We start from the raw sequence: 10,336 nt of genomic DNA on the forward strand, positions 1-10,336 counted from the left end.
ATCTTCAAATGTGGCATGAAGGTCCATTATGGTTAAGCAAAGCCGCCTAATGATTTTGGAGTGGGTGGAGACATGGTTGCCATGGGAACAAGAGTTTTGTTGAATAGCAGATATGTCCTTGTGAGCACTCTACTAGCTGCATTTCTTCTCCGATCATCTTCAAATGTGGCATGAAGGTCCATTATGGTTAAGCAAAGCCGTCTAATGATTTTGGAGTGGGTGGAGACATGGTTGCCATGGGAACAAGAGTTTTTGTGGAAATAGAAGAGATTTCCTTGTGAGTGCTCTACTGGCTGCATCTCTTCTCCAATTATCTTCAAATTTGTCATGAAGGTCCATTATGGTAAAGCAAAGCCGCCTAATGATTTTGGAGTGGGTGGAGACATGGTTGCCATGGTAACCATATTTTGGTGGAAAGTTTGGTAAAACCTGTAACATCTGCTTTTTTTCCAGTTTGTCAGAACAGTTGGCACACAGAAGCAATATTAGAAGGTGAAGCGAAGATGCCTATCATTTTTGGTGGGGGGTCTTAGGGTTAGGTTTACAAAATGTATCCAGATTACTCTATAATTTTATTCCCCAACAGGTGATACTGGGCAATATTTTAGCTTCTGCAGAGTCACACTGCTACGTCATATTATTGTCATCAAATTTGGTACCCACAGGCAAAATTTGGGCAGGGTCATTGTCGCCATAATGATTGTATTTATTTGTCCAATTCTGTGTGAGCTCTATATATTGCAATGACGGTTGACGCGGTGGGTTCGGGGGATACATGTATACTCGGCCGCGCGACCCGCCGAGCATCTCTAGTTATTATTAGTAGTAGTAGTAGTAGCAGTAGTAGTATTACTATTATTATTAGTAGTATTTTTTTCTTTTTTTTTCTTCTAGCGACCATCAGCTCAGGTAGCTGCAAACATCCTGCATCTGTTTCTGTGGCAACCATCAGTAAGCAGTCTCGTTCGGCTTTGTCAAGGCCAGTCTTCTGTCAACGATGAGCTGTCTGTCTGGATTATCAAGGTAAAGAATGGGGATGCTGGGATGAAGTCACTTTCGAAAATTTATATGAATACTATAGCATCCCAGTCATTTACAAAGCATTCCATGGGGTTATGATATTCCATGTGGCGTGCTTAATTTTAATTGCCCCTGATGTAAGTGTTTGTCTCACCTGCATAGCAGAGTGAGACTATAGGCACCGCTTTTCCGACGGCGGCGGCGTCAACACTAAATCTTAACCTGAGGTTAAGTTTTTGAAATGACAGCATAACTTAGAAAGTATATGGACCTAGTTCATGAAACTTGGCCATGAGGTTAATCAAGTATTACTGAACATCCTGCCTGAGTTTCATGTCACATGACCAAGGTCAAAGGTCATTTAGGGTCAATGAACTTTGGCCGAATTGAGGGTATCTGTTGAATTACCATCATAACTTTGAAAGTTTATGGATCTGATTCATGAAACTTGGACATAATAGTAATTAAGTATCACTAAACATCATGTGCAAGTTTCAGGTCACATGATTAAGGTCAAAGGTCATGTAAGGTCAATGAACTTTGGCCACGTTGGGGGTATTTGTTGAATTACCATCATATCTCTGTAAGTGTATTGGTCTAGTTCATAAAACGTGGAAATAAGAGTAACCAAGTATCACTGAACATCTTGTGCGAGTTATAGTAGTTTTCAAAATCAGCACTGCTGCTATATTGAATCGCGTGATGCAGGTGAGACCGCCAGAGGCATACCACTTGTTCCATTAAGACAGGGTCACATATCTTCAATTCTGGGACCGATAACATGAAGCTTTGCCATTGATTGTGGTGCTCATGTTAACAAGTAATCATACACAATATTCAATGCAATCAGTCATTGAAATCAGCCCATGATCAATCTCTATGCTTTATGTTAACGGCCCCTGATGAAAGTTTCTCCATTAAGACAGGGTCACATATCTTCGAGCTTGGGACCCATAACATGAAGCTTTGCCATTGATTGTGGGGCTCATTTTTACGACTGATCATATACAATATTAAATGCAATCAGTCACTGAAATCAGCCCATGATCAATCTCTATGCTTTATGTTAACGGCCCCTGATTTAAGTTTCTCCATTGAGACAGGGTCACATATCTCCAAGCCTGGGACCCATAATATAAAGCTTTGCCATTGATTGTGTGACTCAATTTTACATTTTATCATACACAATAGTCAATCCAATCAATCATAGGAATAAGCCCATGATCAATCTCTATGCTTTATGTGAACGGTCCCTTATGTAAGTTTCTCCATTGAGACAGGGTCACATATCTTCAAGCCTGGGACACATAACATGAAGCTTTGCCATCGATTGTGGGTCTCATTTTTACAATTGATCATAAACAATATTCAATGCAATCAGTCATTGAAATCAGATCTACGATCAATCTCTATGCTTTATGTTAACGGTCCCTGATGTAAGTTTCTCCATTAAGACAGGGTAGTCACATATCTTCAAGCCTGGGCCCCATAACATAAAGCTTTGCCATTGATTGTGGGGCTCATTTTTACAATTGATCATATACAATATTCAATGCAATCAGTCATTGAAATCAGATCCACGATCAATTACTATGCTTTATGTTAATGGCCCCTGATGTAAGTTTCTCCATGAAGGCAGGGTCACATGAAGCTTTGCCATTGAAAGTGGGGTTAATTTTTACAATTGATCATACACAATATTCTATGCAATCAGTCATTGAAATCAGCCCCATGATCAGTTATACTCTAATAAAACACATGTTCTGTTGTTTAAAGCTAAATTTGAGCTCTGGTATATAAAGATCATTTCAATAGGAAATGTTTGGTATCACTCCTTAAGTATTTATCATATGCCAGAATGCTGATTTGGAACAGCAAAGTTTAATCAAAACAATTCAGGCTTGCTTGAAAGTTTATTCGTTTCATTGTCACATGCTTTTCTTGGTGTAGCTAACAGGTAATAACATGTGGGACTACACTGTAAATGGATAAGCATTTTTTCAGTAATTTTTTTAAGCCGTGGTGTAGTGGTTCTGACTCTCGCCTTGTAAACAGAGGGTCGTGTGTTCGAATCCCACCGCGGTCTAGCGTCCTTTGGCAAGGCGTTAATCCACACTTTGCCACTCTCGACCCAGGTGCTAAATGGGTACCCGGTAGGATGTGAAAGATATTGTATGTTTGATTTTGCCAGCGCCATAATGAGGCTGCGATGAATGCAAGGAATGCTCCCCAGGGAGTGGAAATTGTGCACTTTACATGTGGGATTGAAATGAATCCAATGACCGGGGTAATAATATGCTGTAACGTGCTTTGAGCCACTCTGGGAAAAGCGCTATATAAAAATTGGCTATTATTATTATTATTATTAATTTTCTGATTTCAGTTGCTCATTACTCTGTAGTTATACATTTTCCTGAAAATTGTTTGGCAGATGTCATTTATTTGTTTATTTTATTTTTGTAATTCTGTGCAAATGTTCTTCAATTCTGTTAACAGTTTTTTCCTGTTGTTACCAGTGCCAGAGTATAATCTTTGATTCTCTCAATTTCCCAGGTCTGTATGCTGCATCAGGTTCAAAAGGGGACAGCATTGACACACCCTTTTAGGGGTCATGGCCCCAGTGGTACGTGGGAAAGAGTCGAAGAGAATCTTGTAGAGACGTTCTTGAATCGTGTCGCTACAGATAGTCTGATCGATGCAACACAATGCCTTATTGAAAGGGTTCGACCTCTCTTCACTGCCAGAACTACGGGAACAGCACAGCTGGCGGATCTGATGACAAGACAATATCAGTACACTTTGGACTTGAACCCCGTCGCTGTTTGAGTTTTCAGGTGTTTTACTTTTGATGCCTCTCTTAGTGACAGTCCGAATCTTGTGCATCTAACATTATACAAATCCAGCAATATATTTTGCCAGTAATGATGATAATAATAATGTTAGAAACACGTAATAATTTCTACTTTTTTCATTATGCATTTAACAATGAAATGTATTGAAGATAGCTTCCCACCAGGACATATGTTGGAAGACGAATATCAATATTTGTTGTAAAATTTGACAAATTGTAATATCACAGGACTTGATTGATCGTACGCTTGATTTTCACGATTGATTGTACATTGTAGTCAATGGAATCAATTGTAGAAAAATGTTCTACGAACACCATGAATAATTTAACTGCACACTGTTGTGTGAGGACATTGGTCTCGTTGATATGTAGAATGAAACAGGTTATCCAAAATTTTTTTTAAAATCGTAACCCTTTGAACCCAAAAATCTGTAATACCGGCTTCACCGTGTATATGCATATATGCATATACCCGAAAAGCCGAAATACCGGCTTCAAGTCGTGTGATTTGAAAAGCAAGGGTTTTTAAATATCAGGTGACATTAGAAAATAATGTCAACTAGAATTTTAATTTGTCATGAGGACGAATTAGGTGATCTGTCTCTGATTTCATGATCACGAAGACAATCAGCATGTTTATTGACATCAATACGATGATCATATTGAAAACTAAACTTTTATTACAAAAAGAACATGATGAATACTCTTGAAAAGAGAGAAATGAGAAACTTTGGAAAATAGGTGTAAATGATACACATGGTATATGTACATGTTATATTAAAAGGATTTTTAAAACTATTTTATTGTGCAATGTTATATACCTTGTAATGGTCATGAAGGACCATTTGTGAAATGTTGAAAAGAAAAAAAAAAAAAAAAATCTCATGTTCACCCCTGGGTTCCAACCCTCGACCCTAAGAACGCAAGTCTGATGCCTTATCAACTGAGCTACACTATTTCCCATAGACTTTACACATAAGCACTATTTCCCATAGACTTTACACATAAGCAAATTGAGAGGATCTCAATCCAATTTTGCAAGTGAAATACGGGCATGATCCCGGCATCTGATCGGAAAATGGAGACCACATTTGCGATAGCTTACAATCTCAGCTACAACATACTCCAAACTCAGAGAAAACCGACAAAAAGAAATGGAGATATGGCTCGTGAAATAGAGGAATGTAAAGTCCAGTTTTGAGAAAAAGTCATTTCCCATAGAGATTGCACACAAAATGAGCGAAAATGACTAACCCCTATAAATCGACATTTTCAGGGATAATCCGTTCCTTAAAATGTAAAAATGCCAACTCATTAGATAGAGTGAGTCCTCAGCTACAATATATAAAAAACTGAGCGAAAATTGACCCATATTTATGGAGTTAGAGTCAAATTTGCATAATTATGATGACGTCATAAGTAGCAAAATGGGAATTTTGAGTTCCGACGCCATTTTGATGACGTCATGATAAAATTTCGGGTCAAATGTGACATGAAATCATATATCCCATCCATACTCTATTCGAATATGAAAAAAAAATTGGGGGTCAATTGTTTACCTGAAATGCTATAATGAGTTTTGTATAGGCATGTTTTTGCACATATATTGTCTATGGTTAGTGCGTGCGCGCATGCGTGCTGTAAACTTTGATGGAGGCTAATTCCGTTATTACTTGTCGTAGAAGGTTGATCAAGGTATCAAATTACTCAGAATTATATTATCAATGCATTGGTATTTAAAAAAATGCCGATCCTATGTTGTATAGTGCCGTTATGCGCGAGAACGCGCGTGTAACCGTGCGCGCGCAAATTTTTGAAATGCTTAAAATGACCTGATTCGTACTCTACTTTGGTCAAAAAGTGATTTTGAGCATTTTAAAATTTTGACGCGCGCGTACGCGCACGTCGTGACCTTTACATGACCTTTGATGACATGGACAGTTGACCCTTGACCTGAAGTTAATGTGATGTAAATATGGTTAATTTTTGATAATTGATAATGAAGATATGATTGAAACTGTGATTTTACAAAATGGCGTCTAGATGACGTCATGATGACCTTTTGACCTTGAACTTGCTTTATACACATCACATGATAAGTCCTCATATCTGATGATATTTTGAAGATAATTGACGATGTAGATTTGGAGATTTTGTGCTAACAAGAAAAGGGCGGAAAATAAAGAAAAATAATAAATAAATAAAAAAGAAAATTCGTACGAAATTAAGAGTTGATCTGTCGATTGACAGATCACCTAATTATAGATATTTAGTCAAACACTTCAGTTTATAATTTTGTCGACGATTGGCTTTCATTTAACATTAAAAATGGCCAAAATATACCATCCTATCAAGAGGCTAATGCGATAATACACAGCGAGGTGTATACGGACCATGCGTAAGCTATTGTTGAATTTTACTTCCATCAAAGCAGTGATTTTGAGAAAAAATTGACAATATTGATTGAAAATTGAGATTGTCATTAGTACTGGAATCTAAACAACATCAGCCGGGCCAGGCCGGGTAACAGCGGAGTGAGGTGCAGCTGACATGGCTGGGCTTGAATCATGAGAACAGGACTTAATTAGGAAATCATTATTTCAAACGTCATTTGTTCTTTCATTTAAGGCCAAATAATTCAATGATGATGATATTAAACAAGATTAGCACTTGTAAGGGGCTTTCACAATTGCTTGTGTGATCGTTTGCGATCATTTGGTCACAATATATGTTGCACAGAACCGCAACGGTCGTAAGCAGTCATACCACAAATTGTGAAAGGGGCTTTAGGAAGCACTGCCAAACACTTGATGTACTAGTATATAGGTGTATGATGGGGTGTCCAAACTTCGCGGACTTTTAAAAAATATTCATCAGGCTTAAATTTGTTCACAAAATATTCATAATTTATACAAAACCAATTCAAGAAATATTTACCACATTGACGGCATGCAAGATCCTAAACTATAAAATCATGGACGAAAATGTAAAGTAGGTCAAGGGGTTTCGCCGGTATCGCTATCTCAAAATTCTATTCCGATCGGCGAATGCGCGCTGTGCTGGAAAACCGTTCTGAAAAGTGTGACCTAACTTCGCGGACCAAAGTTTTTGTGGAGATTTAAACAAAAACTCAAGCTCAAAAAGTGAAATATTTATACCAGATTGACAGCAAAATGCTATAGAATCAGTTAGTACCACATTTAACTCACATTTTTGATGATTTCTGCTTGCAAAATGGTGATATCGTGATGCTTGTTGAGAATATCAGATTTCTTCAAAACGGGCGCCAACGGTGACAAATTTGCCGATCTTTTGTCAATATTTTCATGATTACTGAACTCATCCTAAAGAAACTTACACCAAAGGGTAATTTTAGGTCGCTTTTCACGTTGATGATGTCAGATTTTAAGGATATCGGCTAGTTTTTGAGATAATGACCGTCCACGAAGTATGGACACGCGCGAAGTATGGACTCACTGCCATACAGTGTGTAGTCCTGTTCAGTTTGTTTGCCAACATTTATTTACATTGATTTCAATTATCAAAAAAGAAAAAGGGTGAAGCAATCATGGTACCAAGCAGGGCATAGCATTTGAAATGAAAACCTGTCCCATGGGATTTTAAATAGTTTAAAATGAAGCGAAAGCAGTAAATTCCATTTTTCATCTGTATTTCATCCAATGGGACATTTCAAAAAGACGCATGTGTGACACACTTAATTTCAGTTGCATGCTGTATATAATGCATCATCACATTGGTCAGATAATGTGGCTGAGTGAGATACACACTAGGGCCGTCTGCACCAGCCCGAGTTTTCAAATTAGCGTGCTATTTCTGATCCCGAAAATTATCCCGATCTGAACAACCTCGGGATTATTTGTAATGGAAATGCAATTATCGCGCTCGTTCGTAGGATTAATCTCAAGATCGCAATCCCAAGTCAACTTGGGATTATTTGCAAAATAGCGCGCTATTTTACGAATTATCCCGCTAATTCGCAGGTGCGGACGCATTCAGGATTATTTATCAACGGCGTCAGATCATAATGCATCGGTGTCTCGCTCGAACAGGAATTGCTTTTTTTGCAATGGTGGAGACGGGGTTTCGTTAATCGCGAAGAGGGCCGATCGGGCTAAAATCTCGGGCTGGTGCAACACTAGTCTGTTGGGCAAACCCTTCGCTCGAATTAAGGGTCTGAATGTGCAGCCTACTCATGCCTTGTGTACTAACAGCAAGTTTTGTATGTGCTAGTCTTTATGTGGAGGCACACTTGTTGATCAAAGTTCCAATCAGGGTCTGTGCCTGCAGACTAGTGCAACACCGCCTTATGACGCACACCATGTTCATATTATCCCCTGCTTAGTTGGGACATCCCCAGGGTGTGTGTGTGAGGCTGTGTGATTGGTCCAGTCATTTCAGATTTTTATGTTCATTTCCTGTAGCTTCTTTGTGATTGAGCCAATCACCTGAACATGCCTGTGAAGGACATGTGTAATAAACTGGGAAGTTTGTTTAAACCCATCTCATTTTCATTGGTCTTTCTTTTGTCATTTTGTGACTTTGGATTCTGAAACCAATCAATGCGGAGGCTGTATAGCCTCTGTGATTGAACCAATCTCTCAATTATTGACATGTGCTTTGTAAAGATTATTGAATCTAGCCTGTGTAAAAATATTGTTCATTTTGACTGAGTGGAATTTGTGCAATGCCCTTGTAAATTTTGATTTTTTTAAACCCAGTTCATCTTTGCTTATCATGTATTTTCCTTCATTATTTACATCTCATTTAACGTAGGGCCCCACTCACAATATTTGCTTATTAGGGGTCCTAGAAATCCTTATATATATCATGTATCTTTTTGTATCATCTGAGCATTGATTTGTATTCATATGTCTGATTTTTGAAGAAAAAAATTAACTTGAACTCATCTATGACTGAAATATTGAATTTTGAAGTTATGGGTATTTATTGCAACACAGGTAGTATATAGAATAAAATTTGGAATTTTTTTTTGGTCACTTTATTGTCCACTTTTTTAAGCTATAGAAAATTATTTCATGGTGCAATTTTTCACAACTTTTTAATTGCAACATTTAACATACACGTGGAGCGTTGTGGCCCAGTGGATTAGTCTTCGGACTTTGAAACAGAGGGTCGTGGGTTCGAATCCCAGCCATGGCGTAATTTCCTTCGGCAAGAAACTGATCCACAATGTGCTGCACTCAACCCAGGTGAGGTAAATGGGTACCGGTAGGAAGTAATTCCTTAAAAAGCTGTGTGCGCTATGAACGCCTAGCTTAGCCGGGTAATATAGGAGCGCCTTGAGCACCTAACAAGGTGGATATGTGCGCAATATAAATACCCTATATTATATTATTATATTACACAGAAACAAGTGAGTTTACTGCTCATGTTAAAAAAGATAGTGCTAGGCAATGACTTCAAACTGCAGTTTGGTTAATAATTATTTGATCAAGGTACCATGCTCCCATTCTATATGTTCTAATAATCATTTCCCATGCTGTATGTGTTATGGCAAAGTGAAGACAACTATATCAAAGGACAGGGGCGGATCCAGGATTTTTCAAAAGGGGGTTACACTTTCCCGATTGACAAGCAAAAAAAAAATCCTCATTTTCAAGGGGGGGGGGGCACGATTGTGTTTTAATGGCATTTTTACATTACAAATTTTAATTGTGCCTCTCAAAGGGGGGGGGGGGCACGAACCGGCTGTGCCTCCCATGGATCTGTCAGTGTTAAAGGGTATGGTAACCCTGAAGAAAAGTTTGGTGTAAAAATCTAAAAAATAATAAGAAACATTGGTTAAGGTTTGAGAAAAATCCGCTAAAGATTATGAAAGTTATTAGAATTTAAAGTTTTGGATTTGTGATGCATAAACGAGCTGCTGCCCCATATGTTATGTAATATAGAATGCATGAATTTCATTTTTTTATGGGTCCTGATGACTTATTTTTCTTTTCTTTTCATGACTGAGTGTTAATTTTTCTATTGATATACAAAAGGTAGAGTAAAAAATATTTGCAATTTTCTCACAAAATTGCATTTCATTGATTTTTTACCATTCTCTATGTCACAAATCAAATTATTAAAATTCTGATAACTTCCTTTTAAATTCTTTGATGGATTTTCTCAAACCTTCGGTAATATTTTTATTTATTTATTCTATTATTTTTTACAATAAACCTTTTTTAGGTTGAACTAATTCCCCTTTAACCCATCGAGCTCTATGCTCAGGCCAGGGCCCCGTAACACAAAGGTTAGCAATTAATGGCCAAGTTGAAAGAACATTTCTGATTGGTTCCTAGTCACTCATGTAACAATGATCTTGATAGGTCATTTCATATAGCAATTAATCGCTAACCCCGCGCTAACCTTTGTGTTACGGGGCCCCAGGTATGGAAAGACACGTACTGTCTGTAAACTGTATGCTATGCTGCATCTGGT

At 37.9% G+C, this 10,336-nt stretch overlaps 1 protein-coding gene across 1 annotated transcript in view; it reads left to right on the plus strand.

Annotated features, from left to right (window-relative positions):
• The window catches only part of LOC129276545 (serine/threonine-protein kinase PINK1, mitochondrial-like), a 35,940-nt gene extending 27,548 nt beyond the window's left edge, over positions 1 to 8,392 (plus strand). Inside the window, exons 8-9 of the mRNA XM_054912922.2 lie at positions 895 to 1,023; positions 3,574 to 8,392. Of these exons, the coding sequence (XP_054768897.2) occupies positions 895 to 1,023; positions 3,574 to 3,846 (402 nt within the window). The 3' untranslated portion in view covers positions 3,847 to 8,392. The remainder of the gene's footprint in view (positions 1 to 894; positions 1,024 to 3,573) is intronic.
• The last annotated feature ends 1,944 nt before the right edge of the window (positions 8,393 to 10,336 follow it).

Source organism: Lytechinus pictus, chromosome 14 (genome assembly GCF_037042905.1).
Source record: "Lytechinus pictus isolate F3 Inbred chromosome 14, Lp3.0, whole genome shotgun sequence".
Classification (NCBI taxonomy): Eukaryota; Metazoa; Echinodermata; class Echinoidea; order Temnopleuroida; family Toxopneustidae; genus Lytechinus; species Lytechinus pictus.